At 50.9% G+C, this 13,049-nt stretch overlaps 1 protein-coding gene across 1 annotated transcript in view; it reads left to right on the forward strand.

Moving 5' to 3' along the window:
• Window positions 1-13,049, forward strand: part of CCNJL (cyclin J like) — a 54,058-nt gene extending 41,009 nt beyond the window's left edge. Inside the window, exons 3-5 of the mRNA XM_057749138.1 lie at window positions 9,035-9,337; window positions 10,908-11,067; window positions 12,626-13,049. Of these exons, the coding sequence (XP_057605121.1) occupies window positions 9,035-9,337; window positions 10,908-11,067; window positions 12,626-13,049 (887 nt within the window). The remainder of the gene's footprint in view (window positions 1-9,034; window positions 9,338-10,907; window positions 11,068-12,625) is intronic.

Below are 13,049 nucleotides of genomic sequence, written 5' to 3' on the forward strand. Positions count from 1 at the left end.
TGTATTCGTTTTTTAAAAAACTACTGAGTATTAAATTTGTGCTGGCTGCTGTGCTAGGTGAAGGGAATCTGTAATGTTCTACAAGACAGATGTGGTCCCCATCCTCATGGGATAAGTAGCCAGCCAGACTTGTCATTTTGCTTTCGCCCTTCATAGCTGGGCGATTGGGACAACTCACTTATAACCTTTCTGAGCATCTGATTCCATGTGGAAAACACTCGCAGCCCCTGGGGTTGTTCCCAGGATGCCCTGAGTTCACTTGTCAAGGGCATAAGAAGCATGGTCCGTGGAGGCTGCCCCTCCCTGGGGACTGCGTGCATTGCTTGATGCCTGCTGTGCTGTGCGTGGAGCCTGGTATGCGAGGGGAGCCAAGCGTGAAACTCCCTGCCTTCTGGGGCTCACGTCCTGGTGTGTGGATTCTCCGCCTCTCGCTAATCAGCTGGGAGACCTGGGAAAGTCCCGCCCCTGTGGGGAGGACCCATTTGGGAAAGGCCTCGGACCCCAAGCTGCCCTCAGCCGCCCTCTCTGTGAACCTTGGAACCCCCAGCAGAAGGGTGGACTTCAAGGTCACAGTCCAGGGGAAGGAAGCTGGAGCCACTCTGGGGGTCCGGCACAGCCCAGCCAGTGGCATCGTTGGGGCTGGGGGAGCCTTTGGTTGGACTTATTTCCACCCCGTTTTCAGAGCCTGTAAGAAAGTGTTTGTAGCATTGGCTGCCAACTCTAGTTCATCTCTACCCAGCTCCCGGCGGCAGAGAGTAAGTACAATGTTCAGTAAATAATAGCAGCAGCTGCTACGTTTGTGGAGCACTTCCTGTACCCTGGATCCTGTGCTGGTCACGATACCTACTATCTGCTTGAGCCCTCCCGACCATGTTTGGCTGTGTAGGTTTCCAAGTGATTGCCCAAAATCACACAGGTCATAGCAGCAGTGAGGATGGAGAACTAGTACTTGAGCCTGAACTTGAGGTCCTGGGTGGGGGGAGGTGGGGGGCGGGGAGGGTGGCATTCTTGCCTGTTACCAGTCAGGACCTCCCCCCAGAATCCAGGCTGCTCCTGATAGCAGGTAAATATCATCAGGACTGGCCATAAATAAAGCTGGCCGGGCCTGCCCCTCCTCATGCCCCACTTCTCTCCCCTCCGCTGAAGGAAGAATCTGAGGAAGGAAGGATTCGCATCAGAAAGGTCTCCGTGTACACTGCCAAATGTAACATAGATAGCTAGTGGGAAGCTGCTGCATAACACAGGGAGATGACGGGTGATGGCTTGGAGGGCTAGGATAGGGAGGGTGGGAGGGAGTCGCTAGAGGGAGGGGTTGTGGGGATGTATGTATAAATATAGCTGATTCACTTTGGTGTACAACAGAAACGCACAACAGTGTAAAGCAATTATATTCCGATAAATAGCTAATAAAGAAATAAGGAAAATCAAAAAAAGAAAAAAGAAAGGTCTCCATTCAGCCTGGCCCAGCCTGGGAACTAAAGAGCCCAGTGCTTCCTCTCCCAGGAGCTGGTGAAAAGCCCTTTCCACCAGGGCTTTCTCTTTCGCTCGGGTCCCCACCTCCTCTACCTCCCGTCCCTTTCTGCAGGGCCAGGCCGCCGTGGGGGCCGCTCTTTACCGCTGACCTGCTTCCCTCCCTTCCCTCATCAGCAGCAGCTTACAGAGTAGGGCAGGGGGCTGCTGGAAGGAGGAGGGTGGCCATGGGGTCTCGATTCCTGATCAAATTTTGTTTCTCATTCTCAGATGAAAAGAGGGGGAAAAAGACTTTCAAACAGGAGAGTGGCCTTTCTTGAGAAAGAGCAGTGTTGCCTGTTTTTTTTTTTTTTTTTTAAATTTTTATTTATTTTTATTTTTGGCTGCATTGGGTCTTTGTTGCTGTGCACCGGCTTTCTCGAGTTGTGGCGATCTGGGGCTACTCTCCATTGTGGTGCATGGGCTTCTCATTGTGGAGCACGAGCTCTAGGGCGCAGGCTCAGTAGTTGTGGCCCACAGGCTTAGTGGCTCCGCCGCATGTGGGATCTTCCCGGACCAGGGCTCGAACCCATGCCCCCTGCATTGGCAGCTGGACTCTTAACCACTGCGCCACCAGGGAAGTCCCTGTTGCCTGTTTTTAAAGGCATTGTTTGCACTTCTTTAGCAAAGAATACTTTTAGTAGTTGTTACATGAAAACCTGGTTCTCTTCAGCCAGGAAACTTTGGCCTCATGTCTGAGCCTAGGTTTAGCTCCTGAATGGGCAGCAGGTCATCCTGAATGAGTCTGTAAATGGGCATCTTGCCAGGCATGAAGGACTGCTGGGGGGATTAACTGGGACCTGTGTAGTAGAGAGTGGGCAGCACTGGGCCTGGGCATGAGAAATGGGCAACTCTGGCTTTTTAGGGTCCCATTCTCTGTTGTTTACCTTTTGTTTAAGAATTTTTCTGAAGACAGTTATAGATCATAGATCGTAGAGCTGCATAGTGCATTCATGGGGGTTCATTATAACATTTTCTCTTTCTTTTTTTTTTTTTTTTTGGTGTATTTAAAAATTTCCAAAATAAAGAGTTGGGGGTTTTTTGTTTGTTTTCTTTTGTTTTTGTTTTAGCAATTAAAAATATTGCTTCTCTTGACCCTACTACAGAGAAGTCATGAATCTGGTGTGCTTTAAGGCTTGATTGTCAGGACAGTAGGTAGAAGAAGATCAGTCAATTCATAGAGACGGAAAAAAGAAAGGTGGTTATCGGGCTGGGGGAGGGGAACGGAGTTGTTTAATGGGTATAGAGTTTCAGTTTTGCAAGATGAAAAGAATTCTGGAGATTGGTTACACAGCAGTGGGAATGGACTTAATGCCACTGAACAGTACAGTTAAAAATGGTTAAAATGGTACATTTTCTGTTATGTGCGTTTTACTACAATTTTTTTAAATTCCATTTTAAAAAAAAAGAAAGAAAAAGAAAAGCCAGTGTGTGAGTGCTGAGGCTTGCTGGCTGGCAGCGTCTGCCCCTGGCCTACTCTGTGGTTAAGAGTCTAGGCCACTTGTTAGACTCACGGTCATCAGTCCAGTGACTAACTGTGTGACCTGTCAGGAGTGGCCCAGGCTCTCTCTGCACCAGCCCTGGGAGCGTGGGAGCAGTCACCACCAACACTGAGGGCTCACGTGCATGTGCCCGGCCTCCCAGATTCAAGGTGAATGCTTTGATAGGCTTAGGATTTGTTTGTAAGCTTTAGTATGTTGACAGTGCTCCCACTGTTCCACTTTGGGACAGTGTGAATATCCAAAAAGAAAAATGTAGATGAAACGGTAGAGTTGTTAAAAATTCTTTTTTTCAACCCCAATGTAATAATTTACCCAGGAAAGGATGCCAAACCATGGAGTGAAAGGTTGTTGGGAAACAGGATATTCACTTCGTCTGGAGGTGTCCCCTCACAAGATGACTTACTAATTTCACAGGAGCATGGTACCTTTAAAATGGAGAAATCTGGTGTCAGCATTTTAACCAGGTGATCAAACTTAGCATCGCTCTTGCTGGGACAAACTGACATTGTATATGTATAATTCCTGATGTGATCCAGTGAGAAGGACAAAACGTCACCTTAGTAGTTTCCTTGCCCAAACTCTTTGTCACAGGGAAACTTTCAGGCAATCCAGAATATGGGACATTGTACAAGACAAAAGATTCATCCAAAGAGTCTGTGTCATGAAAAACAAACAAAGAATGGGACCAAAGAGATGTAACAGACACCACGTGTAGCCTTGTTGGATCTGGATCTGAAAAACAAAGGGTACAGAGGCATTTGCGGGACCCTTGGGGAAAGTCAAATATGGATTGAATGTTAGAAAATGTTACTGCATTGAGGCTGATGTTCTTGGGATGGCTAATAGCATTATGATTGTGTAGGAAAATGACCTCAGGGATGGATTCCGAAGTATCCAGAGGTGGCATGTCGTGTGTGCAACTTAATTAAAATGGTGCAGCAGAACCAGTATTTATGTACCACTCCCCCCTCTATGCCACACACACACACACACACACACACACACACACACACACACACAGCAATTGTGTGGCTCCGTGTCAGCAGTCGGTGAAGCTGGGGAAGGGTCATCTTGGTTCGTTGTTCTGTTCTTTCGTCTTTCCTGTGGATTTGAAAATTTTCCAAATAAAAAGTGCATCAAACAAGTTGAAGACAGTCTGTGGCTCTTGTCTGACTGGGAAAGACTGGGACTTCTGTCCCCCGCCCCTCCCAGGGGACCCTCCTGGAGACCCCCAGGCATCTGCTGTCTGTGCCGTTTGTCAATAAAGAGCAAGCAGCAAGCTCAGTGGTGGCGAGCTGGGGACAAAGGGCCGCCCGGCTCACGGTCACGGGAGGAGGGGAGGAAACGTCTGCCGGGCACGTGCAACACCAGGAAACTCATAAAATCTTCGCTGGCTGTCAAATGCGGTGTTCGCTAAGAGCAGGGGCTGCGGGGTCGTTCCTAGGTGTGGAGCTGAGTGCTCGTGTGCACTTTTGCTCTGAGCCTCTGGGGCTCCGAACAGAACCTACCCGGGGGGATCCGGTGTGTGCCCAGCACAAAGCCCGGTGCCCAGCCCTACATGGGAGCTCTGTCCGGTTCTGTGTGCTGGGCACTTCTTACAGCACTTTGCATCCTGCATGGCCTTGCTTTCTCCATGTGATGCGTATTCCTAGAGAAGAAGTGAACAGCCTGTGGAGTTTAGTGCTTTTAGGTCCAGGGTTAACTTGGGGGATTCAGACCCAGCTCTGCTCTGCTCTGCTCTGCAGCGCAGTGGGTCCCCGTGTAGCCTCCCCAGTGTGGGAGCAGAGGAAAAGCAGGCTTTGATTTTCAAAAAAAAAAAAAAAAAAGATTCCCCAGTAGTCCATGACGCCTTCCATTGGAGGGTGATCCTTTTGGTTCTGGTGGCTGAGGAGAAGGAGAACTCAGAAAAGTTTGAAAAGCGCTGAGGGCAGGAAGAAATTAACCTAATTGAACACATCTGCCCATCGGAATAGATTGCTGGCTGCCAGCAGGGCCATGGGAGGGTCTTAGTGCCACTGCTGGCACGATGCACGTTTCTGCCAGAGCCTTGACCTTCACCATGCCCCCTGTGCTCCGGGAAGAAAAGAGCTCTAGCTGTTGAGTGCCTGCGAACAGCATTGGCTCGGGTCAGCCCAAGGTTCAGGGAAACCTTGACAATTTTGGGAAAAAAAATTTTTTTTGGCTGCGTCGACGAGGGATCAAACCCGTGCCCCCTGCAATGGAAGCAGAGTCTTAACCACTGGATCACCAGGGAAGTCCCGTTTCTTCCTTTTTTCTTTCTTCCTTTCTTTTTTTTTTTTTTAAGCATCTGGCTCTTTTTCGTTCTTTTTTTTTTTTAATTTATTTTTATTGGCTGTGTTGGGTCTTTGTTGCTACATGTGGGCTTTCTCTAGTTGTGGCGAGCAGGGGCTACTCTTGGTTGGGATGCACGGGCTTCTCATTGTGGTGGCTTCTCTTGTTGCAGAAAACAGGCTCTAGGCATGCAACCTTCAGTAGTTGTGGCGAGTGGGCTCAGTAGTTGTGGTGAGTGGGCTCTAGAGTGCAGGCTCAGTAATTGTGGTGCAGGGGCTTAGTTGCTCTGTGGCATGTGGGAGATTCCTGGACCAGGGATCCAACCCTTGTCCTCTGCGTTGGCAGGCGGATTCCTAAACACTGCACCACTGCAGAAGTCTCCCTTTTCTTTCTTTTTAAATTGCAGAAAGTATACATGAATTGCTGGAGAGAAAATTAGGGAATACAGATAATCAGAAGCATCAGAGAACAATTCAGTGGCCTACGGGGAGTTCCCTGGGGGTCTAGTGGTTAGGATCCGGCACTTTCACTGCTGTGGGCTAGGGTTCAGTCCCTGGTCAGGGAACTAAGATTCCACAAGCCACACGGTGCAGCTGAAAAAACAAACAAAAAAACCAATAGCCTACAATTCAATTATCCAGAGAGAACCATTCATTCTCTCAACAAATAGGCATTGGGCATCTACTGTGTGCCGGGGACTGTGCTGAGACCTGGGGGCACACCAGCAAATGCGCGCGACATGGTTCCTATCCTTCTGGGCTCACACTTGTCAATGACCTATTAATGGTCAGGTACTAATATTTGAAATTAAACTATCTGAGTGTAAGAAGTGCCTTGATGACACTGCGTGGCCTCTGATCTGAGCTCTGGAGGACATGGGATAAGGTGGTTGAGGGGATGAGCCTGCCCTGCTGGAGGAGGGGTCAGATGCCAAGTGTGGCTGCATCCTGTGCTTGGGGAGGGCACAGGGCCGTGGGGCTGTGGAAGGCGGCAAGGCCTGGTAAGCAGGTCCCCCCCCACCCCAGGATTTCAGCATACAAGAGCCTCTTCCCCTTGCGGAAGGGGCAACTCTGTCCTTGCCTTTTCCTGCCAGAGTTGCCCTGGTACGAGGCAAGGGAAGAAGGTGTGTGCTCTGGAGGCAGGGCCATGCTTGGATGGGGCTCGGGAAGGAGGTGAGTCTGGGTTGCTGTAAGCTGCTCCGGCACCTGTCAGCATCATCTCTGCTCCTCCAAGGCAAGCACCAGAGCTTCACGTCACCATCTCTGTCCACCCAGGGGGCTGTTGCCTGTCTCCCTGAGAAGAAAGATGCTTTCCAGAGTTGGTGTTGCATTTCTCAGTGACATCTTTTGAGGCCTTGGTGAGGAATGTGTTGTATCTGCTGCAGAGGCGGCTGCCCACAGGGGTTACTTCCTTATCTCTCAGCCAGCGTGAGCGTCTGCTGAGAACTGGGTCAGAGGGCGCTGGCAGTTGTGCACAGGTGTGTGGACGCTTTGTTGGTGCTTCCCTTCACGGGCACAGATGTGTGCTCGGAGCGCAACTGGGTCGCCCACTGCCCCTTCCGACACCCGCTGCAGCAGCTGTTCTGCACCCAGTGAGGTTGGGCTTGGAGGCCGAGGTGACCAGACCGGGGCGCGCTGTCTGATGTGGACGTCGGGCAGCATGTGGGGACTGTGGTCAGGGAAGGCTTCCAAGGGGCAGCGGCTTCGAGGTGAAGGACAGAGCGAGCTTGGCGGAGTGAAGAGGTGGTGGGGAAGGGTGCTCCGGGAGAGGGGCTGTGCGGACGAAGGCTCGTAGGCAGGGGGGGCACGGTGCCTGCAGAGAACGTCAGTGGCCGCGGCCGCAGCGCGGGGTGCATGGCTCCCCCTGAGTGAGGGTGTAATGCCTGCACACCCCCCGCCTGCGGAGCCCTCCGCAGTGGAGGCTGCCACTGCTGACTGCCCCGGGGGCATTGCTGTGGAAATACGCTGTTCCCTTGACCCTTGAATGGGATAACCCCGGGCTTGTGTGTTATTTTTGTTTGTATCTAGCTCCATGCGGATTTATTTCATGCAGTTTATTTCTGGGACTTTTCGGTATGTCGTCATTCCTCAGTACTTCCCGAGCTGTGTGACACGTCTGTCTGTGGGGTGTGACATCTTTTTGCCATTGTGCATTGATATGAGTGTATTCCAGTTACCTGTTCCTGCAAAACAGATCCCCCTGAAACGTAGTGATTTAAAACGGCAGTGGTGTGGGTTGCTTGGAGTTCCTGTGCTGGCAATCCCCCGGGCTCATTCACACAGATGCTGGAGGATCCGCTGGCCTGCAAGGTCCAGGGTGGCCTCATTCACGTGTGTGAGAGTCAGTGCTGGCTGTCACCTGGGCACCTTGGTTCTCCTTCTTGTGGCCTCTTCGTCTCCAGTAGGCTAGACTTGCTTCTTACACGGAGATCTGGGAATGGCACCGCAGGCCGGGCCAAGGCAGGAGTTGAAAGGCCTCTTAGAGCCTCACCTTGGAAGTCACCTGATGCCACTTTTTTTGTTCTTCAGTTTATTGAGGTACAGTTGGGATACGCCATTCGTTTAAGGTGTACAGTAGTATAGTTTGACACATGCATATATTGTGAAATGATCACCACAATGTTTAGTTAAATCCATAATCTCACATAGAATTTTTTTTCTTGCAGTGAGTGCTTTTAAGATCTACTCTCTCAGCAATTTTCAAGTATACAATACAGTATTGTTAACTATAGTCACGACACCCTACGTGACGTCCCCAGGACTAATTTATCTTGTAACTGGAAGTTTGTACCTTCTGACCATCTTCACCCATCCCCCACCCCACCCCCACTCTGGCAACAAACCAGAAAATCTATAAGCTTGATTTTTTAAGATTTCACACGTATGAGATATCATACAATATTTGTCTTTCTTTGTCTGACTTATTCACTTAGCATAATGCCCATAAGGTCCGTTCGTGTTGCCCCAAATGACAGGATTTCCTTCTTTTTATGGCTGAATACTATCCTATTGTCTATAAATACCATATTTTCTTTATCCATTCATCTGTCAGTGGACATTTTGGTTGTCTGGGCTATTACGAATAATGCTGCAGTGAACATAGGGGTGCAGACACCTCTTCAAGATAAAATACTCTTTTGGTTTTTGTCCCTTTCCTGTCTTTTCCTACTTACAGATGTTTCTTAGTCTCGCCTCCTAAGAAAACTGTTTCTGAGGGAATCCAAACAAAGAACCCACTGACAGCTTAAACTCAGTATTGAAGATCCTGGGGAGCCACCAAAGGACTTTTCCTTGTCTGGAGGGACAGGGCCAGGTTTGCAAGGTCACTGTGACTGTGGCCCCTCGACCAGTCCTGAGGTTGAATTAGTGAGGCCCGAACGGGAGGGCCGCCTTATTCCCCAGGCCCTTGCTGCGGTTGCTGTTGTTGAGCACCTTCTGTGATCCACATGCTGGTCTGAACATTTGGTGTGCGTTGTCTCATTGAATCTAACAAAAGCTTTAGGAGGTATAAGTTCCATTTTACATGTGAGAGAATTGAGGAACAGAGAGGGTGAGACACCTTTCCATGATCACACAGCTGGAAGTGATGGCGTGGGGATTCGAGCCCAGGTGTGACAGATCTGGAGTGTGTGTCTTTGGGCTAGCTCTTCTCCCTGCCAGCACCATCCGGGTACTTGAAGGTGGGCCTTTACAGCGAGTGCCGTCTCCCAGTAACCTCTTCTTCTCCCTCAGGTAAGTTCGAGGATAGGGAAGACCACGTCCCCAAGCTGGAGCAGATCAACAGCACGAGGATGCTGAGCAGCCAGAATTTCTCCCTCACCAAGAAGGAGCTGCTGGGCACAGAGCTGCTGCTGCTGGAGGCCTTTGGCTGGAACCTCTGCCTGCCCACGCCCGCCCACTTCCTCGACTACTACCTCTTGGCCTCCGTCAGCCAGAAGGACCACCACTGCCACAGCTGGCCCACCACCTGCCCCCGCAAGACCAAAGAGTGCCTCAAGGAATACGCCCACTACTTCCTGGAGGTCACCCTGCAAGGTGGGGCGGATGTCAGGGCCTGTCTGCCCTTCCCCAGCCACATGGGGCCGGGGGTCAGGGGGCCCTGAGAGGCCTGCCCCAGGGAGTCCTTGCTGACAGGGGCCCGTCCACCCAAATCACCAGACCACCCCACTTCACAGGGATATGCAGAGAAGGAGCAAGGATTCACCCACATGTTAGCAATAACGTGTAAGAGAGCAATAGCAGCTTGCATGCAGGCAGCTGGTAGCCTGTTTACTGATCACCTGGTAGTTTTTTATGCACTGACCTGGAGCACTACAAATGATCTGAGTAGCACAGGTTCACAGGTACGTCATTTGGGAAGAGTTATCATCATTACAGGTAGGGTGGGAGAGAAGATGATGTTTACAGCTGCTTTAGCAATAAACTTTTACTCTGGTAACTTTTATTTGAAATGTCTTAAGATCTAGGTATTAGGTACAACATTAGGTCAGAAATACCGTTGATATAACCAGCTGATAACCCATCGCAAACCAAAATGGTTATGAGTAACAATATCAACAACTGTGCTGTCAGGCATTAAGTGAGCACTTACTGTGTAGCTGACACCTTACTTTAGTGCTCTGCGCACAGTCTCTCATTTGAGCCGCACAACGACTCACGTGAAAGTCATTTCTGCTGTTCTCATTTTACGTATGTTTCCTTAATTGATACTCAAGACATGAAGTAACTTACCCGAGGCCATTGCTGGGATTTGAACCTGGGGAGGCTGACTCTGTGCCTATAACCAGACCACCCTACCTAATTCATATTTTAACAGACAAGTGTTGAAATCATTGAAAGTCACAAACAGTTTAAGACAGCATGGGAAGGCACTGATAACCACCTCTTCTTCACGAGACTTGTGGGAATTTCAACAGTTTGCCTTTGCACGTAGGCAGCACCAGCTTCGCCATGTTGCCAGATACCTTAGTAGGACATGATGACTTCTCAGAGCATTTCACAGTGTGTACATGTACCAAAACATGCTATACACCGTACATAAGTACAGTTTTTGTCAGTTGTATGTCAGTAAAGCTGGGGGGTGGGGGGGACAGATTCCCCAGTAAATGTAAGTCAAGTTCCAGTTTTAGTTACGATATCAAACACTTATAGGCGTTCATTCATCTGTTCGTGTTATCAACAGATTTTCAGTGAGTGTGTACTGTGGGCCAGGCTTTGCTACTAAGTAGGCTTCAGTCATACCCTCAAAAAGAAGCCTTTGACATGGTGTGTTGTTCACCCTTAGCAGCCAAAGGAAGGACAGATGATTGGCAGTTCTGCTTGTAGCCTATCAGCAAGCCGCTGGCAGCCCCTGGAAGCCAGGGGCGATATTTTGAAAATTGCTGCTCTAGGCTGACATAAGAAATCCCAGCCTGAGAGAGCCAAGGTGTTTTAAGATTCAAGAATGGAACTTCATGCTGTTTTAAGTTTTCATCGTGTGTGTGCGTGTGCAGTGAACAACCCTGGGCCTAATCATTTGTCTGCCAGTTCCCAGGGAGCACAAGGCAGGACTCCAGTGCTAGGCTTTCTGATGTGGACTCTCTCTCTCTCTGTGATTCTCTTTCAGATCATATTTTCTACAAATTCCAGCCTTCTGTGGTGGCCGCAGCCTGCGTTGGGGCCTCTAGGATTTGCCTTCAGCTTTCTCCCTATTGGACCAGAGACCTGCAGAGGATCTCAAACTACTCCCTGGAACACCTCAGCACGTGCATCGAAATCCTGCTGGTGTAAGTTCCTCTCCTGATCCTTCGTGTTTCTGAAATAGCGAAGTTCCACTTGCTGGTAAGGCCCACCTCAGGCAGTTTCCTGCAGTCTGAGGCTTATGGTGGGCTGGTGGCTCACGGAGAGTGGGCCTTGGTGACTCCTGAGAGAACTGGGATTTGGGGAGTTAGTCCTTCCCATTTTGAATAGCTTTGGGTTTGCAGTTTTCAGGTCAAGAGTGTGGGAGAAGAAGGGCTCTGTGCACATTTTTCTGAGTGTCTGGGCTCTTTGACTAACCTAGTGTATCAGTCAGTCTTCTGGGTGATCACATTGAAAGACCCTCATTATGAGCTGCTTTTCTCAGAAGTGGCCACAAAGCTGGCTCTTAGTCGGCTAAGCCCAGAGTGGCTTCGTGTAAGAGGCCACAGCCTCCTTGCAAGGGTCCCTGGGAATCTTGGGGAGGAAGTATTCAGTGTTTCAGAGGGGATGCTTAAAGGCATCATAGACAGAACACCCTGAAACTGATATTGGAGGCAAAAGAGCTCAGTAGTGACTGCAGGGAGGAGGACAGAGACAATAGAAAGCTCCCGCCTGGCTGCACCTGGACTCTCTGCCGCCCAGCGGCTGGCGGCATCTTCCGGATGTTGGCCCCACTGACCACGGGGCCAGGCCCCTAAAGAGCCACCTCTCAGCCTCCTGGTGCAGCTGCCTTTGTCCCATTCCTCTGAAGCCAGTCCTGCTCCCTAGCCCTGATTTTAAATCTGTGCCTTTTAGAAGGCGCCCAAGGCCAGAGAACGTGGTCCGGCCTGAGTGAGGATGGCTGTCCCTAGATACTGAGCCACTGGCCTGGCCTCTTCCCCAAGGCTGTCTCTCTGGGGTAGCCCCCTGCTCAGACCTGCTGCAGCCTCTCTTGCACCTTTCTTATTGAAGCCTCTGATGGATTTGTTTTCCAAAAAAGCTTTATTTTGGGAAGCTGGGGTTTTTTTTTGTTTTTTTGTGTTTTTTTTTGAGATGGAAAAAACCTGTTCCATCCCCCTTTTTAGATGGAGACATTTAGGCCTCTGGGGACAACCTGCTTGAAGTCTGCCAGCTCACAAGTGACCCATTCAGGGATGGAGCGGTCCAGAAGTGCCTTGAAGGCAGAGGTTGTGCTCGCCTAAGCACCGGGAGCTCTGCCCTCTCCGGGCAGGCACTGTACCCAGTGTGGGATGCAGTGATGAACGAAAGCAGACTAGTCCCCCCTGTTGAAGTGCAAACGCTGCACAGGGGGCCAGGTAGTGACCTGGAAGTTAGTCGTCTGCGGTGTTGACCACCCGGGTGGTACAGTGCAGAGAGGCTGCAGGGACAGCTAGGCTAGTCTTGAGGGGTCGGAAGAGGGTTTCTGTAGGAAGTAGATCCAAGCTGAGATCTGAGGCCTGAGTTTAGTCAGAGAGCAGCTGAGGCAGTGCCGCAGGCAGTGAGCACAGGCTGGGAGAGACCTGGCAGAAACAGCACACAGATCTCCTGGCATCCCACTCAGCAAGGCAGGTGTCTGGTGCTGCGGCCTCTGACCTCCCAAGTCTCACCCAAGTCCTTTCCTTTCAGAGCTTATGACAACGTCCTCAAGGATGCCGTTGCGGTCAAGAGCCAGGCCTTGGCGATGGTGCCTGGCACACCCGCAGCCCCCACCCAGGTGCTGTTCCAGCCACCCGCCTACGCCGGCCTCAGTCAGCCCCCAGCGACGGCCCTGGCCCAGTTCCAGACCCCCGTGCAGGACCTGTGCTTGGCCTATCGGGACTCGCTGCGGCCCCACCATTCGGGGACCCTGCTCTCAGGGGGCACCGGTTCGTCCCTCCACGCCCTGTACCCCACGCTGCAGCCCCTAGACGTGTGTCCCGTGCCGCTGCCCGCGGCCCTCAGCATGCAGATGGCCATCACAGCCGAGCCCAGGCACTGCCTCGCCGCCACCTATGGGAGCAGCTACTTCAGCGGGAGCCACGCGTTCCCCGCGGGCTGTTTCGACAGATAG

The sequence above is a fragment of the Hippopotamus amphibius genome, chromosome 1 (genome assembly GCF_030028045.1).
Source record: "Hippopotamus amphibius kiboko isolate mHipAmp2 chromosome 1, mHipAmp2.hap2, whole genome shotgun sequence".
Classification (NCBI taxonomy): Eukaryota; Metazoa; Chordata; class Mammalia; order Artiodactyla; family Hippopotamidae; genus Hippopotamus; species Hippopotamus amphibius.